General features: G+C 39.2%; 1 protein-coding gene across 2 annotated transcripts in view; it reads right to left on the bottom strand.

Moving 5' to 3' along the window:
- The window catches only part of jakmip2 (janus kinase and microtubule interacting protein 2), a 66,333-nt gene extending 44,303 nt beyond the window's left edge, over positions 1 to 22,030 (bottom strand). For both annotated transcript variants that reach the window (XM_057820963.1, XM_057820964.1), the window contains exons 1-3: positions 21,868 to 22,030; positions 13,050 to 13,297; positions 4,362 to 4,616 (exon numbers count right to left, since the gene is read on the bottom strand). In XM_057820963.1, coding sequence (XP_057676946.1) covers positions 4,362 to 4,616; positions 13,050 to 13,178 — 384 coding nt within the window. In that variant the 5' untranslated portion in view covers positions 13,179 to 13,297; positions 21,868 to 22,030. The remainder of the gene's footprint in view (positions 1 to 4,361; positions 4,617 to 13,049; positions 13,298 to 21,867) is intronic.
- Between the last annotated feature and the right edge of the window lie 878 nt (positions 22,031 to 22,908).

Below are 22,908 nucleotides of genomic sequence, written 5' to 3'. Positions count from 1 at the left end.
AATATTTCTTCACTAAAATATGCAACAACTGTGTCTGCCTCATTTGCAAAGAGACTGTCGCTGTTTTTAAAGAGTTCAATGTGAGGCGATATTACCAAACAAGACATGCTGACATGTACGACAAGATTACAGAGATGATACGTAGCGAGAAATTCAAGCAACTTGAAGCTCATTTAATTTTACAGCTGCAGTATTTCACAAGAGCCCGAGAGCCGATAGAGAACGCCACAAAGGCTAGTTGCGAGATTGTTGACATTTTTAATTAAAAAAATAATAAAGCAAATGTGACACATGGAATGGCTTGCTAAAATTTGCTTAAATATACTGTTCTACGTGAAGGACGTCAACCAAGGTCGGCCCCCCACATATTCACCACACCAAACCTGGCCCCCTTTGCAAAAACTTTGGACACCCCTGGACTAAAACATTTGAAGTTTACAGACCAAAACATTTTGAGAATTGTCGACAAAAACAAGTTTTGTTGACTAAAACTAGACGAAGACGAACACATTTTTGAATTACTAAAATATATCCAAGACAAAGGGGTATTTTCTTCCAAAAGACTAAGACGAAAATTAAAATGGCTGCCAAAAATAACACTGCTTGGCACGATATGCCATGTTGCTTTAGCCTTTAAAGGTCTGTGCTGAGTGATCATCACACACTAAACTAACTTGTATCGTTAGCCTAGCATTAGCATTTAGTGCAGTGACTCGGTGTCTTCTTAAACTCTAGGAAAGCATTTAACATACAGTTCGTGGCGTCCAGGTGAATTTAATTAATTGCAAATAATGCGCTGTTTCCCTGCTGAGTGTGTATTATCATCATGAAGATGTTGATGTCCTTGTAGACTCTACAATTATGTGCTCGTCTGTCATATTCATTTGAAATTGTTGGAAACCTTTATTCATTTATTTATTCATGGACTAAAACTTTTGAAGTTTATAAGCGAAAACATGTTGAGAATTGTTGACAAAAACTAGACGAAATTTGTGTGAGTTTTCATTGACTAAAACTAGACGAAGATGAACACATTTACGACTAATAAGTATTTTCGTCAAGACTAACTGAGACGAAAATTAAAATGGCTGCCCAAAATAACACTGCTTGGCTAGATATGCCATGTTGCTTTAGCCTTTAAAGGTCAGTGCTGAGTGATCATCACACACTAAACTAACTTGTAGTATTAGCATAGCGTTCGCGTTAGCATAGCGGTCGCGTTAGCATTAGCTTTTAGCGCGTTGGCTCTGTGTCTTAAACTCTAGGAAAACATTTTACATGCAGTTCGTGGCGTCCAGGTGAGTTTAATTAATTGCAAATATTGCGCTGTTTCCCTGCTGAGTGTGTATTATCATCATGAAGATGTTGATGTCCTTGTAGACTCTACAATTATGTGCTCGTCTGTCATGGTTATTTGAAATCGTTGGAAACCTTTATTTATTTATTTATTCATGGATGAAAACTTTTGAAGTTTATAGATATAGACCACAATATTTTGAGAATTGTTGTCAAAAACCAGACGAAATTTGTCTGAGTTTTCGTTGACTAAAAGTAGACGAAGACGAACATATTTTTAAAAGACTAAAATATGACTAAGACCAGGGGTGTCCAAACTTTTTGCAAAGGGGGCCAGATTTGGTGTGGTAAAAATGTATGTGTGTGTGTGTGTGTGTGGGGGGGATACCTTGGCTGACGTACTTTATGTAGAACAAATTTTAGCAAGCCATTCCATGTGTCACATTTGCTTTATTATGTTTTTTAATTAATAATTTCAACAATCTCGCAACGAGCCTTTGTGGCGTTCTCTTTCGACTCTCGGGTTCTTGTGAAATACTGCAGCTGTAAAATTAAACTGGCTTCAAGTTGCTTGAATTTCTCGCTACGTATCCGCTCTGTAATCTTGTCGTACATGTCAGCGTGTCTTGTTTGGTAATATCGCCTCACATTGAACTCTTTAAAAATAGCGACCGTCTCTTTGCAAATGAGGTAGACACAGTTGCATATTTTAGTGAAGAAATATTTCAATTTCCACCTATTCTTCTTCGCAGTCAACTTTCTTTTTTTCTGTTGATTGTCGCCATTTTACAAAATTGGGAGTAAAGGGTCACACGGGGTAAAGTTGCTTAGAGTGCTGCTGCCTTTTAGTGGGTAAATGAGGAGCAGCATTTAGTGTGTAAGCTACTTCATATGCTGGTAGCAGTACTGCTGACCAATTTATTAAGTCTGCGTGCGGGCCAGACGTTATTAATTTTATGACAGAGACTGGGGGCCGGATGAAATTTGACCAAGGGCCGCATTTGGCCCCCGGGCCGGACTTTGGACATGTCTGCCAGGGGTGTCCAAACTTTTTGCAAAGGGGGCCAGATTTGGTGTAATAAAAATGTGGGGGGCCAACCTTGGCTGACGTCCTTCACGTAGAACAATATATTTAAGCAAATTTTAGCAAGCCATTCTTTGTGTCACATTTGCTTTATTATTATTTTTTTTTTAATTAATAATTTCAACAATCTCGCAACTAGCTTTTGTGGCGTTCTCTTTCGACTCTAAGGCTCTTGCGAAATACCGCTGCTGTGAAATTAAACTAGCTTCAAGTTGCTTCAATTTCTCGCTGCGTTTCTTCCCTGTTATCTTGTCGTACATACAGTATCAGCGTGTCTTGATTGGTAATATTAGGGTGACCAAACATCCTCTTTTGCCCGGACAAGTCCTACTTTCACGAAGTATCCTCGTCGTCCGGGAGGGTTTTATAAATTCATTAAAATGTCCGGTTTTTATGATTTTTCACCGGACGAATTTGAAGAGAATCCCTCGGGCCGCTGGGTGGCAGCGCCTGCCTGCGATGACATGGCTCCTTGTAGTAGGGAGGGAAGGAGTAGTTCTTCTTGTTTTTGTTGGCAATTTACCCCTATCATGAGGCATTACCGCCATCTACTGGGTTGACGATTTGGCCACAACGCCTGAAGTTTTTTACGATAAATACGTATATAATGGCAACTGTTGACTTCTGTCAGAGCTTTGACTGTAAAATCCCGTTTGGTGTCGCATTGTTGCGCTGCCGATGATGTTAACTTTTATAGCAAAGTTTGATTTTTGCCTCAGCTAGCTATCAGTAAGCTAAACCGCGCTAGGCATTATGGGAAACGTAGTTTTGAACTGCTACGTTTGGAAACATGCAAGTTGAATAGTTTGTCAGTTTATTTCGGTTTTTGTTTGTGTGCAATCTAGAACATTGAATGAGAATATCAATTGAATGGGAATAACAATTTGTCAAGGACAATTGTGTTAGTAATTTATAAAAATGTTTGGGTGGCCACATAGCCTACTGTGTGTATGTGTATTGACTGGACTACATTTCTATGGGTCTGCACTAAATATTATACATATATATATATATATATATGTGTGTCTCCTTGTGCCCTGCGATTGGCTGGCAACCAGTTCAGGGTGTCCCCTGCCTACTGCCCGTTGTTAGCTGGGATAGGCTCCAGCACCTCCGCGACCCTCGTGAGGAATAAGCGGCATGGAAAATGAATGAATGAATGAATGTTTTATTTTTTATTTTATTTATTTATTTATTTTTTCAAACTGCATTTTTCCATCCAGAGTGAGGGTGCACACTTTAAATATTTTAAAGTGATATAGGCATCTTTGAGTGAACTTCGAGTAAAATTCAAGTATCTTGAGACCGGGCTGAGTGTCCTCCTTTTTTAAAAATCAAAATATGGTCACCCTACACTAAACTAACTTGAAGCGTTAGCATAGTGTTCACCTTACCATTAGCATTTAGCGCAGTGACTCGGTGTCTTCTTAAACTCTAGGAAAACATTTTACATACAGTTTGTGGCGTCCAGGTGAGTTTAATTATCGCAAATAATGTGCTGTTTTCCTGCTGAGTGTGTATTGTCATTATGAAGATGTTGCTGTCCTTGTAGACTACAATTATGTGCTCGTCTGTCACATTCATTCGAAATTGTTGGAAACTTTGTTCATTTTTTTATTCATGGACTAAAACTTTGGAAGTTCGTAGACGAAAACGTTGAGATTTGTTGACAAAAACTTGACAAAGACAAACACATTTTGATATGACTAAAATATGACTAAGACTAATAAGTATTAGACTAACATGAAAAGTAAAATGGCTGCCAAAAATAACACTGCTTGGCTAGTAAGCCATGTTGCTTTAGCCTCAAAAGGTCTGTGCTGAGTGATCACAACACAATAAACTAACTTGTAGCTTTAGCATAGAGTTCGCATTAGCAGTGACTCAGTGTCTATTTAACTCTTGGGAAAACATTTTACATACAGTTTGTGGTGCATACAGTTATTTTGCTGTTCTACTGGAAATTAAAAACCCAGTTCACCTTTTCGCCACTGCCGTCCCGGATGGCGCTCAGTGCTGTCTTGAGCCTCTGGTTCTCTTGATCTTTGATTTTGGCATGGCGGGCCAATTCTTGCTCATGCTGTCGTGTCAGATTTTCCCGGAGGGCCTGGAGCTCTTTCTGTTTTTCTTCGTGCCATTTGGCCCGCTGCTCCGTCAGCATGGCTGTGTGGCGGTGCTGCTCCTGCTCTCGCACTCGCTTCACTTCCTGCACTTTGTCGCGCTCAAGCTTGCTCACCTTTGCACAAGATGGGAAATATTTGTACATGCAAATGAGCATAAAGCAATTACACACAGCAATTAATACAATTTAGCAAATGTCCTAGTGACTTTTAGTTTATAACATTAAACTGCATGGAGATTTTTTTTTTTTTTTAATTAGGGCCCGAGTACCAAGTGTGCAAGTGCTCTATTGTAAGCAAAGGATTATTTATTTATTTATTTAATGGCAAGAAGTGAAAATGGCCAATTTGGAGGCCTTAACATGCTTGAAACTCACCAAAATTATTTCCACATACATGGGGCTTAGCCTAAACTTCTTTGGCACAAAAAAAAAAAAAAAACCTAACAAAATGGCTTAGTGGTACCCCCTTGAAGTTTTCAAAAAGGCCTCTTCTATTAAGTATTTTCAACGTGGAGCAATGAAATTTGGGGAGGCGAAACATTGTGCAAAACTGCTCCAAAAAGTCTCTTGCACCCATATTCAAACCTAACAGGAAATCGGGTATTTTGGATTGAATGTGAAAAAATATGCATTTTAAGTCGATGGAAATGGAAATAACTAATAACTCCCTGATACAAAGTTCAATCTTTTTCATATCAGCTATGTATGTGAGGTATCCCAGCCTGAACACGACTGCATTGAAAAATTACCCATTAGGCCTGCCCCCCCATTGGGAACAGGAAAAAAACATTTTTTACGAGACAGGCTCCAAGGGAAAAATGTAATTGACCTCAAACCTGCATCAGGGGAGTCTTAATAGATGTGTTTAGGTGCCTGATGAAAAATATTGAGGTTTCGTTGAAGCAGAAGGTTCAAAACAGGAAAGTGAAAATGACCTTCGCTATTTTGTCTCGCCACAACTTTTGAACAGTCATAACTTGGCAGATACACAACATAATGCACCAAACTTCCCGTGCATGTTGAGAGTCGTACCCTGAAGGGTCCTGTAGGGGGTCATTTGCATCAATCCTGCAGCGCCAATTTGTGGTAACAGAAAGTCACTCATTTTACTTATACATATCTAGTTCTTTTCAGGTTGGTCATTATAGTTACATTTTGTAATAGTACGTTTTAAGGCCCATGTCCACATGTCTCTGTCTGTTGCCATGATGACCCTTTGTTCACCATTAAAAGGAAGTCGATTTCTTTCGGGACTTAAGCAGCTTATAGAGCCATGAAATTTGCCACACTTGGTCGAATTGGTCCAATTAGAAGATTAATTTTGGTTTTGAATAAGGGCGTGGCTGCACAGCTCAGTGGCGCCTTCTTTTTTGTAGGGTTTTCAATAGAGGTTTTTCCTCCTAGGTGTGTTAATGCAGGGGTCCCCATCTGCCGGGCCGGGGACCGGTACTGGTCCGTGGCGCATTTGCTACCGGGCCGCACAGAAATAATAATTTATTAATGACCGCATTCTGGCCGAATTAACCCTGTGCCCCTGTTGAACACACCAATATCCCTGTCTATTCTAGATATATTACTACAGGATAGATTAGAATGTCGTCATAGAAATCCATTGATTGGACTGCTAGCAGTACATCTTGTTTTGTGTATATAATATAGCTATGGGCGCTTGTACTCAATAATAACGTATTACAAGGCCGCGGGCGCAGCGCATTTGTTCCCGGAAATAATTAGCCCCCACACGAGCGAAGATGACTGGAAAACAGACATCTTTGGAGATATTTTTTACGGCGAAAAGGGCACCTGAAGAGCCAGAAGATGAGCCTACAACCTCGAAGACCCACGAACTGCGAAGGAGTGGATACGTGACCCGTTTGTGAATAAACCGAGTGATTCGAGCATGTCTGTGCAACAGGAGGATCAGCTTGTAGAGATCGCAAATGACGGCAACCTTAAACGTACATTTGAAACAACAACTCAACCGAGGTTCTGGATTAAAGTCATTCCGGAATATCTTGACATCGTTACGAGAGCATTGAAAACCTTGCTACAATTTCCAACATCGTATCTATGTGAAGCGGGCTTCTTAATTAATGCTTAACGACATGGCGAAGTCGTTAATGGTGAGAGAGTGGTGTGGAGTTGTTGTGTCCAGCTAACATGGCAGGATGTATCTGAGGAGAACTTTTCCCACATGTCCTTACATGATCAAACGAAAGGTAATTTTTCTTTCTTTAAAGAAAGTTTGTAGTGTTTACTTTGGAATCGCTGCATTTGCAGCCATGATTAACGTTACGCGCATGCGCAGAACCGCATCGTTGCAATTTTTGATGGGTTGCAAAATTTGTCAGAACACTGGTCCGTGAAAAAAAAGACCCAAATAACACCGGTCCGTGGTGCAAACAAGGTTGGGGACCCCTGTGTTAATGTGTTTCTAACCCACCAAAAAGAGGCAACTTTCGAGCATGTTAGGTTCTCCTGAGATGATGAAAGGAGGACGGTCTGCCACCCCCCTGACCCGCGTGTCGTCCGAGTTGCGCCAAACTGCGCGGGCCCGTTCAGCACTGCTTGCGGGCATACTTATTATTTGTTGTTGTACTGACTTTTATCCCAATGCAATTTTTTTCCCCAATTTTATCAGATAGTACTTTCCTGCTTTTATTTATCATGTACTATAATTTGCTTAGTTGTAAAGCACTTTGAGGACCTATCAGGTTTTTGGAAAGGTCTTTTTAAATCGATTTCATTTGATTTGATACCAACACCTTTGAGAGTTTGTGTGTATTTTGTGTTTGTCACCAGTGTCACAAATTTTATATATGTCATGCTTGCAGAAATGTTGTAACACACGGCAATAATGACTTAATGTGTTACTTAACTCACTTACTCAGCAAAATATTAATGCTCGTCTCTGTTGCCACTACTGTACAGTATGTCTAAACCCTTTGCACTGTTTTTTTTAACTCTGTGCCCTTTCATACCTTGCTGCGCATCGAAAATGTGAACACAACTCCGGTGAGGATGATTAACAAGTGCGATACACCAGAAGGGAATCGTGAATGGTATGTTGTTGCTTTAGACTGTTTTGCATGAACTCACATAATATGCACGCTTTTTTGTTCAGCTGCTTGACACGGAGAATGAGAATCTGAGGGTCCTATTGGTCTGAACGGTTTTATCGTATCACATGGGATTATGTTATACTCCCATTGTGATGATTACCCATTGGGTTTCGTTTATTAGGAGAAACCAACGAGCAGGAAGGGATTTTGGGGGGGACAGACAGGGAGCTAGAAAAGGACTAAAAGGCAGAAGAGAAGAACAAACAACAACAAGAAATACGTTCAATGCCTCCACTAACTATGAATATAGTAGCACTATCGTTAGCTAATTGTATTTCCAGCTGACACCATGTGGGGGGCCTGATGACCGAGGACAAAAAAAAGGGGGGTGGGGGTCAGAAAAAGATGTGATTAGGTGGGGTGGAGCGCACACAAATCTACTATGTGGGGTATTGTGTGAATCATTTGTAAGCGTGGCTATGTTAACATCCTATTCTATGCTGCCTGATCGCTAATCCTGGCACTGACAGTTTCTCTACTTGAATGTGTCTAATTGTATGATAGTCGTGCAGACATGAGGAAATGCTGCGCAGGGGGTAACCTAGCGCTGCCCGTCCTTCCTCCTGCAGCTCCAGTCATACCCCCGGGACCCATGGTGGTCCCCCGGACCATCCGTACTCCTGTTAACCAGCCTTCAGGGAAGGGATGAGGGTGATGTGCCACCGCCCCCCAGAAGGCCCACAAACTACAGCTGGAACCCCCCAACCGACACGGCAAAGCCCACGAGACCTAGGGCAGGACAGAGTCCCCACCTGGAATGGTCGACACCCCACTGGCACCCGGCCAGCGACCCGCACCAGAGCCCAAGGAGGATACCCGGGCAAAAAAGAGAGGGGAAGGCAGAAGAAGGAGAGTGCTGAGAAGCCGCCGCGGGGCGACGCGGGACCGGAGCCCTGATCTCCTCCAATTCACAAACTTTCAAATTCCGATTATTGAATTATACCAGGTAAAGCGGAAATAAAACACAGTCAGCGCGGTCTTTGGGACGCAATGAGGAACGGACCGAGAGTAAATATCATGTTCAACTCATGTCGCTAGATAAAAATAACAATCATACCTGACTGCGCTACAAACAACCAGTGTTGTTAATCTTACTGAAAAAAAGTAATTAATTATAGTTACAAATTACTTCTCCCAAAAAGTAATTGCGTTAGTAACTCAATTACCTGAATGTAAGAGTAATTAGTTACTTGGCAAAGTAATTAGTGATAATTACTTTTTTTTTTTTTTCCTGAAAAAAAAAAAAAAAAAAAAAAAAAACATTGGCCACACTATGTGAAGTTTTTTGTGAAGGTTTTTGGTACAATTGGCCCGAGCCCAATTCTTTACCCTAATTTACCCTTTACCCTGAATCAACTGTTAAAAGTTGTTAAAATTGCTCCCATTATTGCATTAGTTCCCTTCTCTCTACTTTCGACATATGAAAGTTTTAAAACTGTTTCATCATTTAAGGATAGATTCAAGTCAAGATTTTGCCGATTTAGAAGTATTTTAGATAAAAAGTTACTTAGGTTCGCTAGGAAGGTTCTCTACAACAGAGCCGTCCTAAAAAGTCTACTGCTTCAAGATGGCGGCTGTCTACTAACTCATTTAGTGCCATGTCTGTCATTTGCATCTAGTTATATCTATGTACAGTACATGTGATATCTACCATGTCTACCATATCTACCATAACATGCGGGCGTAGTTTGTAGGCTATCGGCTACAACATGTATTATTGGAGCTACCTAGCATCGCGTTTGCTCGGCGTCACAACTTTCTTGCCTCCTCCCTACTCCTGCTCTGCTCTGTCGTCTCAGTGAGTCCGTCTCCCTCAGACTTTTCGACCAATATAGTAACGCATAGTAACGCATGCCTTTCCGTCCTCAGTAAGGGTAACTGCGTTGCCAAGATGAGAAAAGTAATTAATTAGATTACCCACGACGGAAAAAAATAACGCCGTAAGTAATGCCGTTATTAACAACACTGCAAACAACGCCCGGTTGCTAGTTGCTACAAACAAACGGCTACAGTAGATATCATATATATGTAGAACTAGATGCAAATTGACGGACGACGGCTGTGTCAGAACATGTATTATTGAACAGAGATGCGAAATGACGGACTTGCCGGCGTTAGTAAACAGCCGCCATCTTAAAGCAGTAGACTTCTCCAGAAAGCTCTGTTGGAGCGAATCTAATTAACTTTTTATCTAAAATACTCCTAAATCAGCAAAATCTTGTCTTGAATCTATCGTTAAATGATGAAACAGTTTTAAAACTTTGACATGTCAAAAGTAGACAGAAGGTAAATTATGGAATAACGGGAGCATTTTTAACAACTGTAACGGTTGATTCACAACAATAAATTAAATGAATGTAGTTTAAAGCTGCTGATACAGAATGGGGACTGGAGTATTTTATTTACTGTTATTTTTGTATATTTGTTTACTGTTATATGTTAACCTGAACTGAAATAGTAGTTTGGTTTAGCCTGAGAGGATTTTTGAACAATTTTGGAAGTAATGTACAAAACATTTTGAAAAAAAAAAAAAAAAAAGGAGGAGGGTGCATCAATAATCGTTTTATAATCGAATCGGAGACTCTGAGTCGTAATCAAATCGTTAGGTGCCCAAAGATTCCCAGCTCTACCTACCACCCTATTAACATGGCTGTCAGGTCCCCGAATGGCAGCCATTATCCGTGGTGGAATTGGGACCTTCGCATGGAAGTTCTTCCCGACCGCACATCCCACCGCCAGTCGCCAAAGCCCCCCCGTGGAGTATAATGTATGTTGTACGTTAAAAGAGGTGCAGGGATGGCAGGGCCCGCGCCCTTGTTCCAAACTAGCTTTGGTCTGAGTGAAAGTATTGTGCTTATTTACAGAAACTCTGCATAGGCAGAAATGATCAACCGTTAACCACTGTACATGTTCTATAATATGAACTCCGGACTGTCACATGTGCTGAAGCCTCTCCTGCAAAGCATTCAAATTCCACAAAGGAGTAGACTTGGAACCAAACCGATTTATTGTAGGGCTGCAGCTATCGAATATTTTAGTAATCGACTGAAAGTTCTATCGATTAATTGAGTAATCGGATAAAATATATATTTTTTTAGGTAAAGAGCAATTATAAATATACATTAGAAAAAAGACATTTAATCCAATATTGAACCATTTTCAGTCAATCAATGTCTTTATTTTCGATGTACATTGTTGAAAACAGCCAACAATTGCATCTAAGATGTGACTAGAAAAAAAAATTCACTGCTTTCACGCAAAAAACTTCTAGATCTTATATAATATTATATATATATATATATATATATATATATATATATATATTTTTTTTTTTCTTTTCCCTTTTTTAACTTAAAAATGTAATTACACTTGATGATACACATCACTTGAGAGCTACGTGTTTTTCCCACGTGTTTCAATTTAATTTCCATTTGTGTCAAGCAATTTTTAAGTTCTAGTTAAGTTTTAAGTTAGTCTAAACTGTAAGTACTGATAGGATTTTGAGTTTTTGCAGTGTTGAGAATGAGAATGAGAATGCTTTATTTTGGACATGAGAAAATAAAAGTAATAAACAAACAAAACAAACAAAAAATACAAACCAATTATAATACTTGAGATAACAGCAACAATATTTAAGACAATAATAATAATAAATATTAGAATTTATTCATTGTGTCCAAAAAGGAGCATATGCTTATTAAAACCTACCCCCCTTTTCTATTCCTGTGTTCAAAATAAATGGATGATACCTGCTGTATTGGAGCACATTAGGGACCGGTGCTCCTTGGTGTTTAATTCAGCAATGACTACTGAGCTAAAACTGACAGTTAGCTTTATTATGTTTTAATTTTACACCCTCATCACTCTACAGCGCTGTGTTTTTACAGATTAAATAAAGCCTGTATGTAAGGCAAGTTAGCCACACATCGACAGCGGTCATAATCAATAGAAACCTAGCCCTCCGAAGGGCTAACGTTACGTGAGCGAGTGACAGTATACGTTATTAGGGTTGCTCCGATCATGTTTTTTTGCTCCCGATCCGATCCCGATCGTTTTAGTTTGAGTATCTGCCGATCCCGATATTTCCCGATCCGATTGCTTTTTTTTTTTGCTCCCGATTCAATTCCAGTCATTCCCGATAATTTTTCCCGATTATATACATTTTGCCAATGCATTTAGAAAAAAAATGAATAAAACTCGGATGAATATATACATTCAACATACAGTACATAAGTACTGTATTTGTTTATTACGACAATAAATCCTCAAGATGGCATTTACATTATTAACATTCTTTCTGTGGGAGGGATCCACGGATAGAAAGATTTGTGACTTTGTATATTGTGACTAAATACTGCCCTCTAGTGTATTTGTTGAGCTTTCAGTAAATGATACTGCAGCCATTCAACCCAAATGCATGATGGGAAGTGGAACCATGACTGTGCGTAGTGCTACCAATTGATATATCTTCTGTGCGTTGGGAAATAACGAAAGGTGTTAAGAAAAAGATCAATTGCTACCTTGCTTCCCATGATATTTCTTATCGTAGGGGAAGGGATTGTAAAGCTTTAGCCAGTTAAAAAAAAACTCCAAAGACTGCCAAAATTCACTCTACTCATTATACGCTCCCTTTTATCTCCCTATATAGTTAAAACGGAGCCATTACAGATTGAGCCCGACAATGCTTGAGTGGGTCGTGGCAGTGCATGCATTAATTGCGTTACATATTTTAACGTGATACATTTTTTAAAATATTAATTACCACCGTTATCGGGATAAAGTTGATAACCCTACCTTAAGCCTAAACTAAAGACTCTGGATGAGTGTAACATATTATGTCTGTAACGTTAAATACAATTAGAAAACGATTTAATTAAAAAATATATATATATTAAAAAAAGGCATGGCCGATATTTTTTTGCCGATTCCAATACTTTGAAAATAACGTGATCGGACCCGATCAATCGGCACATCTCTAGTCATAATCAATAGAAACCTAGCCCTCCGAAGGGTTGACGTTACGTGAACGAGTGACAGTATACGTTATATTTATTAGCGCTGAGAAGTCTACTGCTTAAAGATGGCGGCTGTTTACTAACGCTACCCAGACGCGACCGAGTCTGTCATTTCGCATCTAGTCCTAAATGCATGCGATATCTATGAGATGCATCGGACACTACCTGCTTCCACATTAGCATCATGCGGACGTATTTTTTAGCAAGTGACGTCAGCGCGTTGTCCCGCATTAAAAGTAGTCCAGGCAAAACGTGATGCTTACAGCTGGCAAAATGAAATGATTCCTCGAGGTGAATAAAATTACTCGGATCAGTTTTTAAACTCGAGTTGCTCGAGTATTCGTTTCAGCTCTAATTTATTGTAAAGCATACATACTTCATAATGTACTCTTCTCTTAGTTATACATTACCTTGCATTTTTCCTGGTGCAGTTCAATTTGAATATCTGTCAGCTTGGACCTGAGATCCTCATTGGCTGCCTGCAAGGCAGATATGAGGGCTTCGGGCTTCTCGCCCTTTGCACGCCCTTTCTTGGCCATTGATTTAGTTTTCTATACCGTTACTTCTGATGCGTTCATGGAAACTTCACAGAAATGTTTACAGTGTTCCCAAGGCTTCCTGTTTCGCCTCTTCTTCATTCTCCTGTTAGACAAAGGGGCTGGGTGAGGGGAGAGGGGGAAAAAAAAACAAATACATTTTCAGTTACAAAGAGGAATGCAGTACAAAGTACAGGTAGCCCCCGGTTTACGAATGAGTTCTGGTCCTGCGCCGGCGATGTAACCTGGATTCCTGTGTACAGTAGTATGAAAAAGTATCAGTAATATTTCTGGATAAAATCAACATTAAATGTGATCTGATCTTTGTCAAATTCACACAGATGAAAAAACAGTGTCTACTTTAACTAAAACCATCCAAACATTTATAGGTTTTCATATTTTAATGAGGATAGCATGCAAACAATGACAAGAGGTAAAAATAAGTAAATGAACCCTCTGCCTAAGGAGACTTAAAGAGCAACTGAAAAGAATTTTTACCAAACTGTCTAAGTCAGGTGTGTGCCCAATCACTTATGAATGGTTTAAAGCTGCCCTACTCACTACAAAACACACACCTGGTAAGAATTGTGTTGACAAGAAGCATTGTCTGATGTGCATCACGTTTCGGTCAAAAGAGCTGTCTGAAGATCTGCGATCAAGGATTGTTGATTTGTATAAAGCTGGGAAAGGATACAAAACCATCTCTAAAAGTCTGGATGTTCATCAATCGACAGTCAGAGAAGTTGTCTATAAATGGAGAGAGTTTGGCACTATTGTTTCTCTCACAAGAAGTGGCCGTGCACAAAATATGACACCAAGAGTTCAGCGCAGAATAATCAGAGAGGTAAAAAAGAACCCTAGAGTCTCTGAAATCACTGCTACAGTCCAATATCTTTGTGCACACATCAATTATATGTAAAACTATGGCCAAGAATGCTGTTCATGGGTTCGTATAGTGAACCGGTTCCGTGCGTTTCTATTCCATGGAATCGTTTATCAGTTTATCTAACGCAGTGCTTCTCAATTATTTTCTGTTACGCCCCCCCCAAGGAAGACGTAAATGTTTCGCGCCCCCCCAAACTCTGCCGCCACTGTAAATAGTATCATTTGTCTATATTATTACTATTATAAGTACGCCTCTGCCTAACATTGCATCCTTTTTTTCTATTAGAGAAAATAACAGAGATCAACTTATAAAGTATAACTTTATTAACATTGTTTTGTTTGTAACAGAAAAGACTTAACGCGCATCAATTTGCCTGAATCTAAAAAAAAAAGTCACATCCAAACTGGAAAAATACACCCAAGGTACATTTTTGACCATTTGATACTGAAAAATAAAATCAGTAAATAATAACAAATTCAAATTGATTAGAAACATTAACTCATGAGGACAATATGCCAAAAAAATTGACCGAAAAAACAAAACTGAATAGAAGAAGAAGAAAAAAAAAGTGCGTTTGGACAGAAGGGCAGTTTTTATTTTCGCTGCTCACAGTATCACCTCCAGTTTGCAATTGTGTGGGGTTATTTTGCACTGAGGATGCTAACAGTGCTCACTGGTTTACTGATATAACACTAACAAAGCGGGACGATTGTTGGCAATATTCGGCACGTTTTCGCTGAAAAACAACCAAGCGGCTTATCAATGAGATTGGGGTCTAATGTCTTTAAGTGGCGTCTTAATTGATTTGGCTTCCGGCTGTCCGCTATAATCATTTTTAGACACAGTAAACAGTGGTCTTTCCTCATCTGCCGCTGTATTAAATGTAAAAGCCAAAAGGCAAACGGCCCAAAAAAAGCGCATTCTCGGCGGCGGAGGGAGAACCGTAGATGAGGGCGGTCGTCGTGACGACCCCAAGCCGAAAATGGCCCTTCTCGGGCGGACACGTGAGAACCGCAGACGGCTTTCGAAAACGGCGCACACTACCGCACAGCTCTCCAGCTCTTCATGTTCATGAGTCTCTTCCGTGTGCTCTTGCTGACTTCAAAAATACTGCGCGCACTTTGAAAATGAGAGCGCCACTGCCACCCACTGAGTGGATGTGCAAGTACACTTTATTCTAGGACGACAAAAAATAAATAAAAAAAGCATGTTCCCCGAGGTCACACGCGCCACCCCTGGCATCGCTCTGCGCCCCCCAAGTAAGACAACATGATTATTCTAAGAGTGCCCACTCACCAAGTATAATCTGCTGAGTCATCGTCAAGTGATTTTGCATTGATTTTCACAGACCAATTGTTACATTTACATTTATCACTACAATTTTGAAATTTGGCCAAATTGGGGGCCTCAGAGCAGAATGGCGGAAAACACTCAGGTGACTTGAAGTTCTGCCAAGTTCTGAACACTGCCAACCATTGGCAGTGTATCAAATACTTGTTCTCCCCACTGTATATAATCAGGATTTTATTAGGGAACAACTTTTTATTTTTTGATGTCACTGCCCATGGAGACTCATATATGCCAAAGGGAGGTGCCTCTTTTGGTTTTAGGTCGCTAACGGCTTTGGTTTTGAAAATATTTGAATTGTAAGTTTTTGAAAATAGGCCCCCTACGGACCTGCCCCTAGCCCTGTCAACTGATAGGGAAGTTTATGGATAACCTTTGGGATGCAAAGTATCACGATATATCACCATATCAATATTTTGCCATGCCCCTATCCACCACTACAGAAAAAGAAGTACAAAAATAAGTATGTTTCTGTTGTATGTTCAGCATAATTCAAAACCAGGCTGAAAATAACCCTGTCCCAAGACTTTTTCGATTTACAATATCAATAGGATTTTCTAGGAACTTATCTTTATCTTATATTTATCAAATCCGCCTCTAGTTGCAATTCTAATTCGAGTCTATTCAATCATTTGCTTTCTTAATCCCCTGCGTGAACTGGATGGGGGTAGTGATACACAGATGAAAAAAGAGAGAGCAAATTACATAACGTTACTTAAAAGATTTTGCAATACAGATTTAAGTTAAAACGGTGGTCACATGGATCAACACGGACTTGTACTTTTTAAGTCATTCTTGCGGAACGTGTCCAAAGAAAGTCTGCCTGGAACTGTAAATGTGCACATGACTCTGGATTTTTCATTTCAGGAAATGTGTGTAGTTTCTTCCGGTCTTGCATTACAGTCCTGGTTTGAAAATGGAACTAAGTATAAGTAATTCTTGAAGTCTAGCCACACTGCAAATGTAAAACATCTTAATAATCAGATTATTTTTGTTAAATCTAGTCAAATAAAAGTTTTTCATCTTGTTTTGAGTGTTAAAGTGCCTGCAACAGCATGAAAATCTCTTAAATAGCATGAATTAGAATCATATTTTGAGATGATTCGACTATATACAACAATTTGGCAAAGCGCAAATGCTATCTTAAATGCTTTAAAATGGTGAGTTTTTTTTTTACAGTGCTCTTAACAAATCATGCAAACATATATTCCCACAAAAGACGGCTAAATATACCAATAAACTAAAATGAATGCATTAAAAAATACATTAGCTCTAACAAAAATTTAGCTTATGTTGGTCTTAACAGGTAGCTGCTGGATTCAGCCATGTTAAATGAGTTATTTGCCATATTCACTGTTGCCACTAAAGGGCAGTGTATCCATCCAAATCAATAAAACTAAATGCAAACACTTTCAAAACAAACCATTGCAATGCCACTTTAATTAAACGAATACTCGAAACAGCAAAGTTCAATTTGAATCTTTTTTCTAATGGAATTACTCGAGTTAATCGGTGCAGCAATAAATTTGAGTTTATTTTTGTTTTTCTAGACTTTATTCTTGCAATCCCGTATTGGTAGTGACCATAAGACACGTGCTCATTGGTCATTGCTTGGTTAAAATGACCTTTGTAGAAGTTATGAAGATAATTAATCAGTAATCATTTTGGTCCGGCCATGGGGTGGCGTGGCTCAGTGGTAGAGTAGTTGTCCCCCAACCCAGAGGTTGTGGGTTCAATTCTCTGCCCTGATGAACACGCCTAAGTGTCCTTGAGCAAGATACTGAACCCCACGTTGCTCCTGGTGCTGCGTCACCAGTAGGTGGATGGTGAGATAGTGTAAAGCGCTTTGAGCGCCTTGAAAGGTGGAAAAGCGCTATATAAGTACAACACCATTTACCATATAACACCATGTAAAACACCTTCATGCAAAGCCAACCACAATTTACTGAGACTACTAATACGGTATTAACCTAGAAATCATTCAGAGCGACCAAAAAACAGATATGATTTGACTATATTTTCCAAGGCTGATTACTGTCATTGTCTATCTTCGACAGCAACTCGCCAGCGAGTCTGCCAAAGGGTCAGAAAGTTTCTCTGGCATTAAACTAAAAAAATCTGACAAGGCGGGTTAGCCAGATAACATTTCATGTTCACTAAAGAATTCTAAAATTCTCCTTTCATATCTAGACATCAGAATCATTTGATGTACAAAAAGGTTTCCCAGGAAGGTCTTCTGCGGTCGACCTCCCTCTTACTGACAAATGGCGAGCAAAAAAAAAAAAAAAGATTCAGTGAGGGTCCACATTTTTGGACGGAGCTAGGGCTCTCCCAAACGACTAATTTTCTCCCGATTAGTCAGCCGACTATTTTTACGATTAGTCGACTCGATTTTTTATTTTTTTAAATAATTTATCAATAACATTTTCGATTACGCTTTTTAATAGGGTTGTTCCGATCATGTTTTTTTGCTCCCGATCCGATCCCGATCGTTTTAGTTTTAGTATCTGCCGATCCCGACATTTCCCGATCCGATTGCTTTTTTTTTTGCTCCCGATTCAATTCCAATCATTCCCAATATTTTTTCCCGATCATATACATTTTGGCAATGCATTAAGAAAAAAATGAATAAAACTCAGACGAATATATACATTCAACATACAGTACATAAGTACTGTATTTGTTTATTATGACAATAAATCCTCAAGATGGCATTTACATTATTAACATTCTTTCTGTGAGAGGGATCCACGGATAGAAAGACTTGTGACTTTGTATATTGTGACTAAATATTGCAATCTAGTGTATTTGTTGAGCTTTCAGTAAATGATACTGAAGGCCATGCCCAAATGCATGATGGGAAGTGGAACCATTACTGTGCGTAGTGCTACCAATTGATATATCTTCTCTGTGTTGGGAAATAACATAAGGTGTTAAGAAAAAGATCAATTGCTACCTTGCTTCCCCACATTGCTTCCCATGATATTTCTAATCGTAGGGAGAGGGATTGTAAGGCTTTAGCCAATTAAAAAAAAGGCACCAAAGGCTGCCAATATTCACTCTACTCATTTTACGCTGCCTTTTATCTCTCTATATAGGTAAAACAGCGCCATTACAGCTTGAGTGCGACATTGCGTGAGTGGGTCGTGCAGCGCATGCATTAATTGTGTTAAATATTTTAACGTGATACATTTATAAAAAAATTAATTACCGCCGTTATTGGGATAAATTTGATAACCCTACCTTAAGCCTAAACTAAAGACTCTGGATAAGTGTAACATATTATGTGTGTAACATTAAATACAATTAGAAATGATTTAATTAAAAAATATATATGTATTAAAAAAAGGCATGGCGGATATTTTTTTGCCGATTCCGATACTTAGAAAATGACGTGATCAGACCCGACCGATCGGGACATCTCTACTTTTTAATTCACAAAATCATTTTGGAACACTTAAATTCTTTATTAAAGTACAAATAAACACCTAAATAACAATAAGAAGTCACAAATCAACAATGAGGTCAAACGCTGATAGTAGAGCTGAAACTAATACTCGAGCAACTCGAGTAACTTGAGTTTAAAAACTGATCCGAGTAATTTTATTCACCTTGAGGAATCGTTTAATTTTGCCACCTCTAAGCATCACGTTTTGCCCGGACTACTTTTAATGCGGGACAACGCGCTGTGCGTAGAGGAAGAAGCAAGAAAATTGTTTTTAAAAACTTACTGCAGCAGACAGCCGCTACAAACTACGCCGTCGTTGCTAAAAACTACGCCCACATGATGCTACGGTGGTAGCAGGTAATGTCCGAGGCGTCTCATAGATATAGCATGCATTTAGAACTAATGACAGACTCGGCCACGTCTGGGCAGCATTAGTAAACAGCCGCCATCTTTAAGCAGTAGACTTCTCAGCGCTAATAAATATAACGTTACTTTCACTCGCTCACGTAACGTTATTGCCTGGTACACCAGACTCATCGCTGTTCCAATCAGCAAGGTGCGGACGTGACGTGAGTAAAATGATGAGGGCAGGACGAGGGACGTGCGAAAGGAAACATACGAGGAGAGCGGAGTTTATTCAACATGGCTAGCGCGAGACAGACTGTTGTCAATGACTCGTGTCGATGTGTTTTTGGTCATTTAAAACTGATTTTACCATAGATTGGAACATATTCTCGGCTCTCCTGTTCACCATCTGTGTTGTTGTGGAGACGACTTCCGACGCGCAAGAGTGACGTTGCTCGTTAAGAACACGTCACGCAAATAAACGAATCTGCTTTGTCGATTGATTTTGTACCTGCTCGAGAGGCCGTTAATGGGCTGGGTCCCAGATTTTTCTCTCAGTGTTTGAAAAATACAGGGAGAACAGTCTGGCCGTGCCAGGTAAGTAACGTTAGCCCTTTCGGAGGGCTAGGTTTCTACTGACTATGACCACCGCCGATGCCTGGCTAACGTCTCTTGCATATAGGCTTTATTTAATCTGTAAAAACACAGCGCTGTAGAGTGATGAGGGTGTAAAATGAAAACATAATAAAGCTAACTGTCAGTTTTAGCTCAGTAGTCATTGCTGAATAAAACACCAGGTAGCAATGGTCCATAATGTGCTCCAATATAGCAGGTATCATACATTTGGGTGACGCTATATTGACACAGTGGCAAATTGGGTTATTTTCAGCCATAAGCGGATTTTAAGGGGGGGGCAGAGGGGCCAGGCCCCCCCTTGGTGGCCGAAAAGTGTCATTGCCTGTAATTGACTTTCCTATTTATTAATAAAAGTTGTAAAGCAATAAAACTACAACAACAATGAATTAAATGAACAAAAAAAAACATATTTTTATAATGGGTCATTTTCGAGCACCTTAGACAGTCATTTGCTTTGCTTAGAATTATATATATGTTAGAGAAAAAAATATTTTTTGAAAATGAGTTTTTTCTTTGATTGAAAATATTTTTTTTTTTTTGATTGAAGCAACTTTTGGGGGGATTGAGTGATTTAGACACAAATGTCCTAATCATAATATGGCCCAAACACAAAAAGGATTGCTTCAATCAAACTTTTTGCAATGAAAAATTAAGTGTTCAAGTGCCAAATTTTTCAATCTCAAATATTTTTTCGCATTCAAAAACGTTTTGTATTATTTGAAATTTTTCCATTTTTGATTCATTTTTCTTATTGAAAATGTGTATTTTTAAGCAACTTATTTTTTGATTGAATAATAAAGAAAAAAATGTCCTCGCCAAAATGTGGCCCAAACACAAATCAACATTACTTCAATCAAAAAAAATAAATAAATAAAACTTCAATCAGAAAAAAATAAAATAAAAATTAATCAAAGAAAAATAGCTTTCACGTGCATTTTTTTTTGTTTTTTGAGTTTCAAATTTATTTTTGCATTCAAACACATTTTTTTAATTAAAGTGATTTTTTTCGGTTGAAAATGTATATTTTTGATTGAAGCAATTTTTTTTTATTAACAACTTTATTTGATTGACTAATAAAGACACAAATCTACCTCATTATGGCTTCGCCCAGGGGATACAATTTTTGACTGGGGTAACAACATTGGCACGACACCGCCGGGCCTACCAATTCAATGGATGACGATCTTGGCGAAAAGTATTACCTAAGCAGCCTGATTTAGAATTCCCCTCAAGAATGATGGGAAACAAAAAACGCTCATTGTCAACTTATTATTATAAATATACTTGTAAGCTAATTTTATTGCTGACGCTGCGTTTTGGGGTCATCAACATGTTGTGCCCCCACCCCCCAGCCCCAAAAGTCAAACACCACCTATGTTTTCAGCCCATCTTTTTTTAGTGTGTATGACCACACATTCCTTGTTTACACTATATTATAAGCTACTACAGAGAGGCAATAGTGCTGCCTCTTAAAGGAAAATTGTGTGACAAATGTGTTCTTTTCTGAATAGGGTGTTTAAATTAGGCCAATGTGACACCCCCGAGGCAGGTGTGGGGTAGCAGTCAGGAACGTGTTCCACTGTCCAAGGACCACCAGCATTAGATTACACCAACATTGTGAGCTTGCTTCAACATAACGTAGCGTAAACGTGCAGAAAGGCTGCAGATTCCAGCAACTGGCTAATGCTTGGCTACATCAATACGTGCATTCCCCATTATGCTTGTGAAAATGGCCATTGAGCACTCCCCCATCCTTCCGACGTCACCCGTGCATGCAGGCCCAGATGTCTCCCACTTCCGACATGCAGGCTAAACCGATGCTGCCGACCAACATACAGCAAAATGCCGCATGTTGTCATATCTTTAGTGACATAAATCGACGTACTGTCAGTTCGGATCAAGTCTGTTGCACCACAGAAAGGAGTGTAGCGCATGCTTTCCACCCTAAAGGGCCCGCTAGTAGCAGAAAAGCCACATGCTAGATGATACTCAAGCGCATAATGTATGTGCAACGTTGAATGTCGTCTTACCTCACAGTCCATTGCGGGATGTCCGAATAGGCGCGATGTGCACTTCATATGGGTTATTGCACGTCTTTAGATGGAGAAAAAAGATGTCAGCATCATCAGCAGTCAGCTCGATGAGGTGATGATGAGGAGGATAAGGATGCTGAAGCTAAGCACCGCCCGGTTCGTCATGTAGCCAACGATGAGATCACTAGCTTCCGCTGCAGTCTACCACGAGTATGGAAATTGTAGATTCCCTCTGAACGCATCACAATAAATCATAAACATATATGACGTTATATACTTAACAAAAATGGTGGAATAAACATGTTTTAATATTCTAGTATTTTTTCTTAAAAACAGCCCCTTATTGCTCTCAATATTGTACGTATAAATATAAAATAATAAAGAGGTTATAATAATCAGGGGCGTCACTAGGTTTTATTAACGGGGGGGGCTTAGCCCCCAGGAGATGCACAGGATTTAAGTGAACATAGCGTACAAGCACAAAACTCCACAAACAGCTAACAAAGACTGGTAATTTATTCATGATTATTATTGTTGTTGTTCTCTCAGCATTTTTTGGGGGGGGGATACAGTAGACCCAGGGGTCCCCAAACTACGGCCCGCGGGCCGAATATGGCCCACCTCCACATTTGGTCCGGCCCCCTGAACAATACCAGAGAGCATTTTAAATTTTTTTTTTCTTTTTCTTTTTTTTTTTTTTTCTAAATAGTGTTATTTATTTCCTGGCCTTTTCTGTGAAGAACTCAGAGAGGGTTATTTGGTTATTATCTATTTAATTAATAGTGTTTTTATTATATTATATTATATTATATTATATTATATTATATTATATTATATTATATTATTATTTTTATTTTATTTATTTTTGTTCCGTGAATAATCCAGAAAGGGTTATTTGATTGTGGCTTTCTGAAAAACAATAAATTTTTACATTTAGGCACTCCTGCAATCGTCACACTTTTTCTGTTAAAAACTGACCCCGGCCCCTCATCAGAGAAGGGAAAAGTTATGTGGCCCTCACAGGAAAAAGTTTGAGTA

This window comes from Corythoichthys intestinalis, chromosome 18 (genome assembly GCF_030265065.1).
Source record: "Corythoichthys intestinalis isolate RoL2023-P3 chromosome 18, ASM3026506v1, whole genome shotgun sequence".
In the NCBI taxonomy this organism is placed as follows: domain Eukaryota; kingdom Metazoa; phylum Chordata; class Actinopteri; order Syngnathiformes; family Syngnathidae; genus Corythoichthys; species Corythoichthys intestinalis.
This window is presented reverse-complemented; position numbering and strand designations above follow the sequence as displayed.